Genomic DNA, 16,413 nt, shown 5'->3' on the forward strand with positions numbered 1-16,413 from the left:
CACGGTTTCTACTGTTTCCCCATCTATTTCCCATGAAGTGATGGGACCGGATGCCATGATCTTCGTTTTCTGAATGTTGAGCTTTAAGCCAACTTTTTTGCTCTCCTCTTTTACTTTTATCAAGAGGCTTTTTAGTTCCTCTTCACTTTCTGCCATAAGGGTGGTGTCATCTGCATATCTGAGGTTATTGATATTTCTCCCGGCAATCTTGGTTCCAGCTTGTGTTTCTTCCAGTCCAGCGTTTCTCATGATGTACTCTGCATAGAAGTTAAATAAGCAGGGTGACAATATACAGCCTTGACTTACTCCTTTTCCTATTTGGAACCAGTCTGTTGTTCCATGTCCAGTTCTAACTGTTGCTTCTGGCCTGCATACAGATTTCTCAAGAGGCAGGTCAGGTGGTCTGGTATTCCCATCTCTTTCAGAATTTTCCACAGTTTATTGTCATCCACACTGTCAAAGGCTTTGGCATAGTCAATGAAGCAGAAATAGATGTTTTTCTGGAACTCTCTTGCTTTTTCCATGATCCAGCAGATGTTGGCAATTTGATCTCTGGTTCCTCTGCCTTTTCTAAAACCAGCTTGAACATCAGGGAGTTCACGGTTCACGTATTGCTGAAGCCTTGCTTGGAGAATTTTGAGCATTACTTTACTAGCATGTGAGATGAGTGCAATTGTGCAGTAGTTTGAGCATTCTTTTGCATTGCCTTTCTTTGGAATTGGAATGAAAACTTACCTTTTCCAGTCCTGTGGCCACTGCTGAAAGTCTCTCAGTCATGTCCAACTCTTTGTGACCCCACAGACTGTAGCCTACCAGGCTCCTCTGTCCATGGGACTTTCTAGTACAGGTTTGGGAGGAGAAGCCTCCAGAATAGGACAGGACAGAGTAGTTAGCCCCTGTGTCAACCAAGAAATTCTCAGATCTGTCTGCCACATCCAGCCATGTGATGATTATCTGTGACAGGCAGGCTGGCTGGAGCAGGCCTCTTCAGTCCTGTTGAACCATCGTGAGGGAAGGCTTGGCACTTGACCTTGAGGCTCTTGGGTCGCAAGGGCAGAGAGCCACCCAGTGTCCCAATAGATGGCATTTGTAGCAAGCCATTTAGGAGACTTGTCATGGTTTGGACCCTCTTTGGCCCAATGTCCCACCTGTCTACAGATTAGGCATTTGCCTTGTGCCTTATCCTTCAAGGACTCAGGGTTTGCCATAGTGATTCCCTGAAGGACGACCAGCATCTGGGTATGCCTTGTCTCTTTCCTTTTTTTCCTTCCCTCGGTCTTGGTGTTCCTCTCCTGTTCTCTGTTATAAAAGGTACTGGTGGCTGTCTGGACCATCCCATCTAAAGAAGCAGAAGGGTCCTGCTGCTATAGCTGTTGTAACCTTATCCTAATATCTGATGCACACTGGGACAGGAATTTTTCCTTTAAAATCACCTGTTCCTTGTAAGAGTCTAAATCCAGATTGGTAAACTTTTGGAGGGCCTCTTTTAGTCTTTCCAGAAAGGCAATGAGGGTCTCGCTGGACTGCTGAGTTATTGCTAAGACCCAGGCATAGTTGATTATTTTTTGCTGGGCTGCTTTTAGTCCTACCTTTACACAGATCAGAAAATGATCCCTTTCCCAGATGTGCTCAGGGTCATTATAATTTCAGTTAGGATCTGAGGAGGGGACTGCAGTTTCCCCCACTGGATATTTATTGCTTGACTTGTTGAGCCCTGTAGTATACCCTCAGGCTTCCTTTATGACCCTAGCATACTCAAGGTCAGATAAAGTTTGACTCAATATGACCATTATGTCCTTCCATGTCAAGTCAAAGGCCAAGGTAGTGTGTTGGAATGTATCTATATATTTGCCTGGGTCATCTGTATAGCTTTTCAGGTCTTGTTTTATCTGTCTTAGTTCTAAGTGGGAGAAGAACTTATGGACCCAGGTTGGTCCAAATTCTCGTCCAGTTTCAACTAAGGGACATACTTGAGTTGGTTTTTGTGGATGGGGTGCTCCCGGGGGCACATTTGGATACAAGGAGAGAGCACCAGGCACCTCGGGAGCCATGGGAAGTGAGCCTTCATGGGAGGCTTCCTTCTCTTGGTTGTGTGTGCCTCACACCATTTGCCTAGTAGGCTCACTTTTAGGGCGTATGACAATCCCATATTTAAGACAGAGCTCCTTCATATCTCAGGTGGAAGAAAATTTGGACATAGGGGATCTCTGTCCATTTCCCTTATCTTTTGCAGAATATGTCTAACTGCAGGATGGTATTGTAATTTAAACTCCCATCCTCAGGCCAGTGTTCCTTATCCCCCAGAGGACACTGTGGCCACGCAGTGGCACAAAAGAATTTTAAGCAACTTTTCCTTAGAGGATCAAACAACTTTCAGTTATCAAGGATGCATCTGAAGGGCACCTGTCAGGAAGTTGATTGGTTATTTCCCATCTAAAAGACAGTGATGACAAGGAGGAAAAGAAAAAAGGAGAAAAAACTAATAGACCTTCTTCTATTTTTATGGGTGGACTTCCTTAGGGGTGAGTCTTTCTGAAGATTATCCTACCCAGTACTGTTGCAACCTGAGAGCCAAGGGTCAAGGTGCAGATCCCCAGGGAGTTTGAGGCTTGACAGTCTCCTGGAGATCAACACTTCATTGTCATAGGCCCACTTTAGGTAACAACAGAAGTAATGGCAAAGGAGAGGGTTATCTGGTCCTGTTAGGGGCATTAAGAGTATTTTAATAATAAGCTGGGTGGAGTGATGTTGCCTACAAGGGGCAGGGTCCTGGTTGCAGGAGTTAGTAAATGACTTAAGAACAAATTGATAAGAGGCAACAGACCAGATGTTCCATAAAAGTGGAGTGGAGATTTGATCCAGGGTTATGTTTGTAACTTTAGGAGAAGGGTGGTAAAGGTATGGGCCCAAATAGGCTGCAGGGTTCACTCCCAAAGTGGAAAACATTGTCCCTGGAAGCTCAATTGCTCTTGAAGGGATGCCACCAACATGATGGACCTCTAGCAGGCACTGTGGGCCTGTCACCTGCCCTAGCAGGTTCACTGAGAGGTGCTGTTGATACACATGTTGTAGGAAACATGGAAGATGAAGGTCTGAATCTCTAGAGGGATTGGATATTATATGGACCTTCCTCCCAAGGGCCAGCTATTTTCTGGTTGTCCCTCCAGAAGATTGTAGAGGCAACATTGTAGGCCTGTAAGGGGCTCAGGAAAAGAGCATGAAACAGGAGGGAAGGGTCCAAGGCACAACTTTTGAAAGAATGACACAGCCCAAGGGCATAGGCCTAACATAAACTGATTAAAATCAAATGGGTCCAAGATGGCAGACAAGTCAAATTCAACTAGACCTTGATCCTCAATCTGCAAGCTAAATGACACACTGTGAGGCTCCATGACAGTTCCAAAACACTATCAAAAGACCAAGGAGTGGACTGTTTCCCAATTGTTGGAATAACCCTCCCACCCATTAGCATATGACATCACCCAGCTCACAAAAACTAACCACACAGTTCATGGCCGACACATTTACCCTCTGTGATGGCACACATTCTGAGGCCTGTGCTTCTCTCTGAATCCAAACAAATCTAGCTCTTACCTATTGCTGTGTCTCTCACTGAATTTTTTTGCAATGAGACATCAAGAACCTGAGCTTCATTAGGTCCTGCCATGTGGGTTTGAGTCCCAATCTTAGGTAAACAGTTCCAAGCACAACTTTTGGAGATGGAAAGATGATGACCTGCCCAATATTTTGTAAACAGTGGCACAGATGGAGAGAGGAGCTGAAGAATGGGAGAAAAAGCAGTGGGAAACACATGCCAAGGAACCGCCTTCATAGCCTGTCAGAAAAACTGCTAAATGCCTGACCTGTACCCATAGTTTTCATTGGCCTGATCCTTGGCACAAACAAGATTAAGGACAGAATAACCCTTACCCACTTGGGCAACAGCTACTAAGGCATAGCAGATAGTGGAGCCTTCAGGACACACTGGGAAGTGGCCCACGCCAGAGACCTTCAACTGCACCCACTGCTGCTCACCTGTTCACAGGGTGTTCAAGGAAATAAGAAACTAGAGATTGTAAAGGAATTAAGATTTGTTAGCCATATGTCCTTCCAGCCACTGGGGCAAGGACCTCTTACCTTAACAGGAGGTCTTCTGGAATCTGAGACTGAGTCGGGTGAACTTTCTGCTGAGTTTGTTTTTGTTGTCCATGTTTTCAGCATGCTAGGCTTCTTGTCGCTTCCACTGGGCTGGGTTTCCTTGGCATTCAGCTTCCACCACATGAGCTTCTGCCAAGTTGGGCTTCTTCTGTGCTTGGTCTCTGCCTCATGGGGCTGAGCTGAGGTTGTTTCAGCCAGGTTACATCCGAGTTATGGCACCAGATATGTCATCAGGGGAGTGTGTAATTTCCTAGATTCTGTCTTACTGCAGCAAAGATTTGAAATGGTGGACCAGTGTTATAGCTCGGTTACAGCTCAGTTTTATTTGGCAAACAAAAGATAGTACACCCTCGAGGCGTGAGGGCAGGCTGACCCAAAAGGAGAGAGTCTCAATCTTGGCTCCTCTTTTTATATGTTTTGTCTCCTCCCCCTGAGCCTGCCGTATGAAAACTGGGCTAGCCCAGAAGGCTGTTTGTTTCACCTGAGGTTCTCAGTCTGGTCCTCAGATTTTCTTTTGTTCCATTTCTGTGGGCTTTTTCCTTTCTTTGTCTTTTAGCCACCACCATTTTGGACTTCTTTTTCCTATTCTAACTACCTAACAGTAACATCTCTTTGCCTGCTGAGAAAAATGAGATGGAATCTTATTTTCACCACTATCCACCACCTTAACATTCACTAAAAAAATAAAAAAAAAAAAAGTCTTTCTAAACACAAGTGAACAACAAGCAGAGACTTGAAACACTGTTGTTAATCAAGTTTCTAAGGAAACACACAATTTGGTTCCTTTTTCTCTATGCATATCTGTATCTATCACTGTTACAGCTAATCAAGGTCTTTACTCCAAACTTATTTAGAAGCTTTTTTGTCTCATCACTAATTCTGATCTGGAATGTTCCCCTCTAAGAGACTCTTCCTGGAAGAAGGCATGGCAACGTACTCCAGTATTCTTGCCTGGAGAGTCCCATGGACAGAGAAACCTGCTGGGCTACAGTCCACAGAGTCACAAAGAGTGCAATCATGCACAAGAGACTCTTAGAACCAGAATTTCTGATTAGGTTGGAATCAAAGACTTCACAGCTCTTACTTCCCATTTTGTACATCCTCACAGGTACAAACAAATGGTTTCTGTCTTTACACTGCCAAATTTATTGCTTTTACAGACTCTACGTTAATTAGAAAATTATGTGCCAGTTCCTTCCTCTATTCCCTCCCTCACATGGCAATAGTGCAGGGGCAAACCACATCACAGCAGATTTGCCAAGAATGAACTAAACTTATAAACTCTGAATATGGTCCTTTTCTTATCTCCTGGCAAAGAATCTTTCCTGTACTTCTTCCAGCTCCAGATCTAGTTATTGCATCAACTTACATATAATTGGTTTTTTCATAATCCTTTATACCTAAAACTTTTATCATTTACGTTTTGATTGCTTTAGTAAAAACATTTTTTGAAATGAACTTTTAAAGAGGTTTGAACTTTTTCATCATAAGCACTTTAAAACAAATAAATGAAAAAAAAGAAAATACACATTCACCAGAAAACAGAGCCAAACAAAAATGTTTAAAGATTGTTTCATACAGCAGTGTGCTGATAAATTTTCAACTAGTTGTTAATGATGTGTGTGTCTGTATACACACACTATAAACTGTATTGACATAAGGGAGATGTGGCACACAACTGTATAAATGATAATACACGATAGTCTTTATTGTAAATTCCATGTAGCCAGTTGTTCTCACAGAATATGCTTTCACTGGTTTTAGCGTGAGCATTTATATCCCTAGCCAACATGTGGTTGCAACTGATGAATGAACCAACGTGACAATGGATGAACACAATCAACATAAATATTGGTTGATATTTTAATTTAAGCTTACTAATAAGAAAAAAGTGATTCAGCAAAGACACATGTATTGGAACTTCATTTGTTCATCAATGATGTGAGCAACTTCTTTGCTGAACTGGATAATGGTTCTCAAATTCTGGAAGAATATTTCTGACTTTTTCTGTGCTATTCACAATGTAAAGTCTTCAATTTTGTTTGTTTGTTTAATCTGCTTTAGAACCTTCTCCTCCGTTGCTTTCTTAAGTCTGGAGTGACAATCAGGAAAGCAATAAATCAAGCCCTAGTTTGTAGCATTCGCCAGTTCCTTTGATGTAAATACTCCATCTACGGCTGATTTTAAGTCATGCAGAGTTGGGAAGACGTTTTACATCATTACAAGGGATAAATATGATAGGTATAAACAACTCCTAGAGCATAGATAAGAGTAAATTGGGACTTCCCTATTGGTCTAACAGTTAAGACTCCACACTTTTACCGCAGGGGGCATGGGTTTGATCCCTGGCTGGGACACTAAGATCCCTCATGGCACTGCCAAAAAAAAAAACAAATAAAAAAGTAAATTGTCCAAAAATATTAGAAAGTGATAAGTTTTAAGGATTGATTAGCTTTGTTATTAATAAAATGTACTTCACTGTAAGTTTTTAACAACCCTCATGGAAATGTCAGAAAATTTAATAGTTGACTCCCTCAGGCTGATATAGGTCATCTCCAGCTTACCAGTGGCTCATGTGTTTTCTCCTCACAGGTCGTCTTGGGAAGCCAAAAATTACTCAGAGTTTCGTGACATCTGTGAACAGCACCTGTAATGTCACACTGATGTGCTCTGTGGATAAAGAAGAAAAGAATGTGACATACAGTTGGAGTCCACGAGGGGAAGAGGGCAATGTCCTTCAAATCTTCCAGATCCCTGACAACGAAGAGGAGACTTACACGTGTACAGCATGGAATCCTGTCAGCAACAATTCTGACTCCATCTCTGCCCAGCAGCTCTGTACAGGTAACCAAGCATCTCTGTCCATCTCTCCTGAAGTCTCAAAATTCACTCTGACCTGCTGCAAGGCCTGAATCTGGTCCAAGTTCTCCAGAGGAGGTGCTTTCTTTATGCCATGGCTGGACCCAAGGTCCTTCTCTGCCCAGTAAGCCCCAGAAAAGAGTCCAAAGCCTTCTGGGAGATGCCAGGCATTTCAGGGTATTCTGAGGCAGTCCCCACTCAGCTGTCTGATTCAGTTTCTGATCTTGACCTTTAATAGCGGCCAGTACAGTTTTCCTTGTAGCTTTGGCACTCCCCTGGAGGGCACCTAGTATGGATAGTGCTCTTGAATGTGGACAAGCTTGCCTAACTTCTCTGGCCCATTTCCTGAGAGTCAAGTCTCATTGCATCTTCTGTTTTCAGACATCACAATGAGCCCCCATATTCACCGCACTGGACTGATGAGTGGGCTGGCTGTGCTTTCTCTGCTTATAATCATTCTACTTTCAGTGGTTTTGTTCCTTTTGTGCAAGAAAGAAGGTAGGATTTTCTCACGAGGTAAATGTAGAAATGTACCTTCGTTTTTCCTGGGACTGAAGTCAGTTATCCAAGGTGGGGTGGAAATGTCCTTTGTTCCAGGGAATTAGTCTTTCTATACTCCTCAGTGCTCCATCTTACCATCTCCCAGAAAGACGGCCCCGATTACTGTATTCTGAATGGTCTTCCAAACATGTTTCTGGGATCAGCAGGATGCCATGGGTCCAGAACTTGGGTCCAAGTTTACGTGAGTAAGTAACTGTTAGTTGCTTAGTCGTGTTTGACTCTTTGAGATCCCATGAAGCCTGCCAGGCTCCTCTGTCCATGAAATTCTCCAGGCAAGAATACCGGATTGAGTTGCCATTTCCTTCTCCAGGTCTCCTGTAGAGGAAACTAGAATTGGACACCTCAAGTCAAAGAGAGCCCCTGGGTTCAAGTTTAGCCCTGCCATTAACAAACTGTGCTCCATGGGGCACATGTATTTACCTCTCTGACTCAGTGCTCTCACACATGAAATAAGATTTGGACTAAGTCTCCAAGGTCACTTCCAAGTCCACCAAAACTGTGACCTTTGAAACGTCATTGAGGGACAAGTATTAGTTGTCACTAGATCCCTTTGGGTCCCTCTGGATCATTCTGTAATTGTAACCATTCTAAACTCAGAAAACCTGATCTTGGGCCCTAGGGGAGTCCACCCTCCTATTCCTCTTAACTCTGTGTCCACTCAAAATCTTCTTTTCCCACCCATCATAATAGAAACCCTGGATGTAGAGAGGCTCTACCTCTGATTCCATGTTCCTGACTCTCTTTTGGGTCTGATTCCTCAGGTTCCTTCTTGAACAACTTCAGTAAGAACCCTGGTAAGTTCTCAACCACTAGTTTCCCTGGATGATAATTGGAAGAGATGAGTTCACAGCAGAGTGGTGAAGCCTAAGCTTGTACTTTGCAGACAGTCTGGGGTGAAGGTCCCAGCTTGACCATTTATCTGCTACCAATTACTTTATCACTGTCTTGGTTTTCTCCATTGTAAAATACACATAAAACCAGGATGTGCAGCATATTCTTATGAAACAGATTTAATGAATTTCATATATAAAGTACTTGGCCCAGTGTCTGGTACATTGTGAGTACTTAGTGTTAGATACTATCTTTACAATTGACATACCTGGGCTTGGCACAGAAGGAGGCATCCTGGGGGAAGAGAGTCTGTAATGTGAACTGTAGCTCAAATAGTCTCTTGATGGGGAGAAGTCACATCACCTCCTCAGGCCATAGGTGATCTTCAGGGCTCCTCAAAGAGGTATTTGTCCTCAATCCCTCACAGCCTTGTTGGAGGGAAGAAGGCCTAAGTTTTCATCTGCAAATGAAATAAGAGAGAGCACTGAATCTGGTTCACTCACCAAGTCTGAGGCAGGGACTGGGACAGGACTAAACTCTGAAACACTGGATCCCTGTAATAATAGCACTCAGCCCAGACCTTGTCTGCAGATACGTTGGTGCTTTGGAATATGAAGGCCCCGAATTCTGGCTATCTGTTTTCAATTTGACCCTCAAATATTCTCCATTAGGAGCAAAGAAAAGCAGTACAGTGGGAGAAATGCATCTATTAGTCCATGAATTCTTAAAACATTCAGTTGTGTCTGACGTTTTTCGATCCTGTGGCCTGCAGCCACCAGATTCTTCTGTCCATGGAATTCTTCAGGCTAGAATACTGGAATGGATAGCCATTCCCTTCTCCAGGGGATCTTCCCAAACCAGAAACTGAACCCTGGTCTCCCCTTGTAGCTCAGCTGGTAAAGAATCCACCTGAAATGCAGGAGATTCCGGTTGTATTCCTGGATTGGGAAAATCCCTTGGAGAAGGGATAAGCTACCCACTCCAGTATTCTTGGGCTTCCCTGGTGGCTCAGATGGTAAAGAATCTGCTTGCAATGTGGTAGACTTGGGTTTGATTCCTGGGTTTGGAAGATCCTTTGGACAAGGGCATGGCAACCCACTCCAGTATTTTTGCCTGGAGAATTCCAAGGACACAGGAGCCTGGCAGGCTACAGTTCATGGGGTCACGAAGAGTCAGACATGACTAAGCCCAGCACAGTTCCCACACTGCAGGCAGATTCTTTATCATCTGAGTCACTAGGTGAACCTTGAATTCTTAAAAGTAGGAATTCTTAAATTCCTCACACAGAGCTTGGCAGGTAGAGAGTTTAACAAATGTTTGACTCTGCATCGATCAGTCAAGTAACAAATGTGTGTGGGGTACCTCTTACATGTCTAACACTGAGGTGGTAAAAGAAAGATATGTACCAGAAGAAACCAAAGTGTGTAACTAGAGAGAATCAATCTAATTGAAAAACTAAGACTGTCACATGAAAAGACTAGCCATATAAGGCAGTCAGTGCTAAATGCTGGAGACACTAAGGAAGACCCTGAGTGGAAAAGCTACCTTCAGTGCCCACACAGAGATTGGGGAGAATCTCTTTATCCTAATGTGGACTGAAAAGAATTCCCACTGTGCTCTGGGTGAGACCTGAGCCAGGTGTCTCCTGTACCACATGGCATCCCTAAGAAAGAGACAAACAAGGATTCAAACATCCATCTCAAGAGGACAGGAGTCATTTAACCTCTTGGGGTTTCATTTCTTCATTTGAAAAAAAGAGAACATTAGAGTAAATCATCTTTAAAAATTCATCCACATTTTCATGTACTGTGGTTCTATGCTTGTTTATGACTCAGATGCTTCCTCAAAGAAAACAATATACACATACATCACAGTTTCAAGAAAAACCCAGGCAGCAGAGTCCAGGATCTATGATGAGATCCCCCAGTCCAAGGTAAGGTGGTGCTACTCACTGGTCTCCACCACCACCCCAGAAAGGGGGTCATGGGTAGCAGCCACAGGCCAGGGGCTGGGGGTGCGGGATCCAACCAAGAAATACCATGTCAGGGAAATGATCCTTTGAGTCTCTCTATGAGGACAAGAAAGTGGCCACGTGTCACCCCCTGGTAGCCTCCCAGACTTGAGACCTCATGCTTCTAATTGGGCCTGGTTCCAGGTTAGATGTCATGACTAAGAGTAAAGCACATTCCACAGGGGACCCATACCAGGGGAGCCTCTGATATGAGGTGAGAGCTTTTATGTGGCCACTGACCGGTAAACAAGTTGCTAAGGGAGTTTCAAGGACACAAAACTAAGACAGGTCCACTTGAACTTGACTTCTTGGTCTGGCTGCAGCAGCAGCTTATTTTCCACAGGCTGATTCACTCTGTCCCACAGCCTGCCCTCCCACCTTCCTTTTACCTGCCTGCCCCTCCCTCACCTCCACCCAGAACCAGGCTTCCTCATGGCATCACCTTCCTCTGTGCTTGTACCAGCCTGCTCTTCTGATGTCTCTAAGGAGAGAAAGGGAAATTGAGGTCTGCCTGGTCAATCCAGCCCTGTACTTGGACCAATAGTTCAGCTGGGTTCATAGAGCCTATGAAAAGCTAAAATTCTGATTAAGCAAGACTCAGTCTGAACCACCAGACTGTTCTTCTTGGCTTCTGAGGTTCTTGTCCAATTGCTACCTATACCCACCCCAACTTGACCCAGATCCTCTCCACCTGGATGGAACCAAAGGTGAAGCTGGGAGAGGAAACCACTGAGTGAAAGTGAGAGCAGGGAGGGCTGATGGACAGAGGCAGAAGTAAGAGATTTGCCTGGGCTCCCTCACTGAGGGCAAGATGGGTGTTTTACAGGTGCTCCCCACCAAGGAGGAGCCAGTGAACACAATTTACTCCATGATGCAGTACTCTGATAAGGTAAAGTCTTTCTGATTTTTATCACTGTTGTCCTGTCTGTTCCAACTTTTCTTTGGCATCTTATCTAACCAAACAGGAGTAAACTGATTCCCTTGGGACCCTGTGCTTCTCAAGATTAATTGCTGAGAGCCTTGATCTCCTTCCACACATGCACACAGCTCTGCTTCCCAGGTCCAAGGCCATTTACAAGCTGGCTTCCTTGATTGCTGTTCCCAGCTTTTCTATGAAGGAGCACCTAGGTCTCTGAACTGCAGTGTGGAAACTGCAGCCTCTAATAACATCCAGGGCCATTGCTAGCTCACAGTGTATAAATCGGAAGGCAGGTCTGCCATGCCCCAGGCAGACACAGGGCCACACCAGATGCACAGATAGGCAGGTAGAACACAGGTTGGATCCCAGTTCCCACTGGTTCCCTCAGCAGACCTTCACACTGTGCCACCTGTGCAAGCATTTGTAGTGCTCTAGTGATACCCATGTTCCCTGTGCCCCAGCATCCTTCTCTCAAATATGCAAAGAGGGAAGGCAGGTTCTGGCCTTTGACAGGACTTTCAGCTTGGGGAACCTGCTTCAGTGTTGTTATTATCTGAAAGTCTTTGTTTCCACCACAATTAGGACAGCTTTGGGGTCTCTGGGTGAATCAAACATTTTGGAACTGTTTCTGTCTAATAGCTGAGCTAATAGGCAGGAAGCTAACCATGAAAGATAAATTTGAACCCAGATTCCTGGGGAGAAAGGGATGATAACGATAACAAGCGATGAGTGGGATGAAATATTGGGATGTCAAAATGGAATGCAAATGAATTCATGAATAAGAATTAAAAGTTGATTCTATGAGTCATCTGTAAGCTAGACAAGTCGGAAGGTCATAAGGGAACTCAATGCACAGGTCAGTTTGAATGTCAAGATAAACCAAGTGCCCTGGAGAATAAGACAGAAGGACTTTGACTTCCTCAAGGACCAAAGATGGAAGAAGAAAGAAGGAAAGGAAGAAAATGAGTGAGGAAAGGGCGGGGAGAGGGGGGTGGGGGCGGGAGGGGAAAGAGAAGCAAGTGAAAAGCAGGGCGCCAGCATGTCTGCACCAGGATTAGAAGGAGAGTAGGAGGAAACAGAAGAAAATACACTGGAAAGTAGTAGATTTGAGGGATTAATCAGGGACTCCTGGATTGAGACATCTCATAGTAAACTCTCTACCCAAGTTGGTTGGCAATTACTAGTTTGGTTAGTACGTAATTTAAAACCTAGGACTCCCTGAGCCAGTTGAAGTTGTCTGCAGTATTCTAAGTAAATACTTAGAATTAGTGAAAGTGACTCACCACTACATATAAGCCAAGGTGAAGTTATTGGGGTAAAGGAGAAATGAAGACTTAACTAGGAACAAGGAAGGCAGGTCACATGAGCCTGAATGTCACTTCAAGCTTATAATCAAAATCAATGGAGATACCCACATTCCCACCTGCTGTTTTTTCTGAGTTAAGAGCACTTCCAAATGGAGTGACTGGAACAGAGGTGAGGGACTCAGCAAAGGGCAAGATCCTGCTACCCACAGAGTACCCCAGAACCAGGGAAATCTAAGATGTCTTTCTAAAGGCTCCCTGTGGGACTGGAATCCCTGAGCAGTGCCTTTAAGTCAGCATTTCCCTCTTTTCCCCTTTGTACAGATGGAGAAAACCAGCACTCAGAACAGCAAACCACTTGGGACTTCATGCTATGAAATTGTGATCTAGGCTCCCAGATGGAATTCTCCCCAGAGAAACTGAGCTGCAACCACACATACCGGCAGATGATCCAGACCTAGACTTGCTCTGCCCAGATCTTACCCAAAGATTACAGATCACCAGATTCCAACATGTAAGCAAAGAAGGAGACACTCTGTTGCTGGGCATAACTTGTACTGAAATAGACAAATGCATCATGCCCTTTCTAAGATGGCTCACTTCCTAACAAATAGCAAGGCAGATCCCTTGGCACAGTGCTTCTCATCCTTCTTCACACTGCAACACATGGAGAAAATAATTTTTAGATAAAATGGAATAAACAATCAAGATTGCTCATGGCTGGAGGCTGTATATGACTGGAGGGGATGACTCTTCCCAGCAACCTCATATGTGGAGGATCAATATTTACACACCTGTGACCTGCCATGACACACCACTTAAGAGCCTCTGTTCACACTCAATATATGGGAGAAGCCCTGGTGCATGGCCTCACTCAGTCCCCCTACACCTTGGGCAGATGAGCCTCTCACTCAAGTGCATGACTTGATATATAGAGTGTGGACTCCATTTCAGGCTCTGTTTGTCCCTTTGCCTGGGAACGGTTGTTCAGGGTATACCTGGCTGGACCAGCCCAACCCTATATCACTGTGTGGCATGGAAAGATGTCAGAGCTATGGGTCTCAGCTGTTCAGACACACTCTTCCAATGGAGCGTTGGAACCAACACTTCTGCCTTGCATTTGGACTGGAACTTCCACCATCAGCTTTCCTGGTTCTCAGGCCTTTCAACTCAGAGCTCTTCAGCTTGCTTACAGATCTTAGAATTTCTCAATCTCTGTAACCACATGAGTCAATTCCTTTATAGCTATTTCCTATAGTTCTGTTTCTCTACAAAACCAAGCTAAGATACACTCCAAACTGCCTCATCATGAAAAAGAAGGCATCTCCAATAAAGCCATTCTCCAAAAGGAACTCAGTTCAGTTCAGTCTCTCAGTCGTGTCTGACTCTTCGCGACCCCATGGACCACAATGCACCAGGCCTTCCTGTCCATCACTAACTTCCAGAGTTTACTCAGACTCATCTCCACTGAGTCGGTGATGCCATCCAACTATCTCATCCTCTGTCACCCCCTTCTCCTCCTGCCCCCAATCCCTCCCAGCATCAGAGTCTTTGCCAATGAGTCAACTCTTCGCATGAGGTGGCCAAAGTACTGGAGTTTCAGCTTTAGCATCATTCCTTCCAAAGAACACCCAGGGCTGATCTCTTTTAGAATGGGCTGGTTGGATCTCCTTGCAGTCCAAGGGACTCTCAAGAGGCTTCTCCAACACCACAGTTCAAAAGCATCAATTCTTCAGCGCTCAGCTTTCTGTATAGTCCAACTCTCACATCCATACGTGACTACTGAAAAAACCATAGCCTTGACTAGACGGACCTTTGTTGGTAAAGTAATGTCTCTGTTTTTTAATATGCTCTCTAGGTTAGTCATAACTTTCCTTCCAAGGAGTAAGTATCTTTTAATTTCATGGCTGCAATCACCATCTGCAGTGATTTTGGAGCCCGGAAAAATTGTCAGCCACTGTTTCCACTGTTTCCCCATCTATTTGCCATGAAGTAATGGGAGAAGGCAATGGCACCCCACTCTGGTACTCTTGCCTGGAAAATCCCATGGATGGAGGAGCCTGGTAGGTTGCAATCCATGGGGTCACTAAGAGTCGGACATGACTGAGTGACTTCACTTTCAATTTTCACTTTCATGCATTGGAGAAGGAAATGGCAACCCACTCCAGTATTCTTGCCTGGAGAATCCCAGGGACGGGGGAGCCTGGTGGGCTGGCGTCTATGGGGTTGCACAGGGTTGGACACAACTGAAGCGACTTAGCAGCAGCAGCAGCAGCAATGGGACCATATGCCATGATCTTAGTTTTCTGAATGTTGAGCTTTAAGTCAACTTTTTCACTCTCCTCTTTCACTTTCATCAAGAGGCTCTTTAGTTCTTCTTCTAACTACTCAGCTATATTTCTGGCATTTTAGGGAAACCCAGACATCAAAACAAAAGACATTGAAGGAAGCAGTCATTCTCCAGAGGGAACTTGGGAGATGGTGATATACATTATGAAACTGTGTCCACCCCAGTTACTAAGGCTTAGCCCAGAGAGTGGTGGAGTTCAAGCTATGGTTAGTGACCCTCCCTTTTCCCCTAAGTGGAACTTTCATGTAAGCATTTGAAAAATTGTTTCCCTCATGTATTAACAAGAATAACCAGCTAAATCCTAAACCACCATGAACAATCCCAGTCTCAATAGCAGAAATAAACTGCTTTTAGGCAGAATGAAGGTGTTAGTCCCCATTAATGGGCCCATAGAATCATCTAGCCCTGACTGTCATCATCACTGTGTTGGGGGCTTCAAGATCTCCAAAGTATAAGATGAACATGATGTCTGACTTGGTCTAACTACAGCAGAAACACTACAGTTAAATCCTGAACTACACACTACAGGGGGTGGCATGACCTAACACAGTCAGGAGAGACCTCATAGAGGAAATGAAACTGAAGTTGGACCTCTAGGTGTGGATGGGATTTGGCAGAGAATGAAGAAGACAGAAGGCGTCCAAGTGAGGAAGGCATAGAGAAAGAAAACAACAGGATCTGTGTCATGTATTTTGGGTACCTCCCCAGATACACAAGCATGATCACAGTCCCTTGCCTATGTGTGGCATAGTGCTCAGCTGGAATGTATGGCCCCATCCCTTGTTCATTTGTACATCCTTCAATACCCAGCTCAAATATCACCTTATCTATGAAGCTTTCCCTAGCCAAATTAACTATGGCTCTTTTTGCACTCCTTTCCCCACCCTTATGGTCTTTCTGTCACTAAAACTCATTTCATTCTGCCTTACAGTATAGATAATTGTTTGTTTCTTTATGTATTGTTCATTACTTAAAGGCAAGGCCCATGACTTCATGATTATGAAGAGGTCATGATGAGATGTATTAGCTTTATTCATCTCTGCATCTATCATCTGCCAACATGGTGCCTTGTACCTTGCTTTATGAGCTATAAATGCTGTTGAATAGAATTGAAAGTGATCAGCTAGCTTGAAAAAAGTGTATATATTGGAAGTACTGATGGATAGAAACCAATAAGCATAGTGAAATCAAATTACAGCAAGCACTAAATATCAGTATGAAAACATCAGAGGCTATTCCCAGTACAGGGGCATTTGGAGGGAAAAGATTTTCAGAGTTAGACAGATCTTCTAAGACATCAAGTAAAGCAATGAACCAGGTGTAAGGCAGTCACCCTAGGGAAGCGTATGGAAGAAGAAATTAGAGACGTAGTCCTAAAGGATGGAGAAGTTCCAAAGTCACACTGAATAAGATATTTTTC

The 16,413-nt window shown here is 44.2% G+C and overlaps 1 protein-coding gene across 1 annotated transcript in view; it reads left to right on the plus strand.

Annotated features, from left to right (window-relative positions):
• Positions 1-13,033, plus strand: part of CD84 (CD84 molecule) — a 40,260-nt gene extending 27,227 nt beyond the window's left edge. Inside the window, exons 3-9 of the mRNA XM_052637909.1 lie at positions 6,751-7,002; positions 7,399-7,533; positions 7,641-7,763; positions 8,340-8,372; positions 10,245-10,342; positions 11,247-11,309; positions 12,968-13,033. Coding sequence (XP_052493869.1) covers positions 6,751-7,002; positions 7,399-7,533; positions 7,641-7,763; positions 8,340-8,372; positions 10,245-10,342; positions 11,247-11,309; positions 12,968-13,033 — 770 coding nt within the window. The remainder of the gene's footprint in view (positions 1-6,750; positions 7,003-7,398; positions 7,534-7,640; positions 7,764-8,339; positions 8,373-10,244; positions 10,343-11,246; positions 11,310-12,967) is intronic.
• The last annotated feature ends 3,380 nt before the right edge of the window (positions 13,034-16,413 follow it).

The sequence above is a fragment of the Budorcas taxicolor genome, chromosome 3 (assembly GCF_023091745.1).
Source record: "Budorcas taxicolor isolate Tak-1 chromosome 3, Takin1.1, whole genome shotgun sequence".
Taxonomy (NCBI): Eukaryota; Metazoa; Chordata; class Mammalia; order Artiodactyla; family Bovidae; genus Budorcas; species Budorcas taxicolor.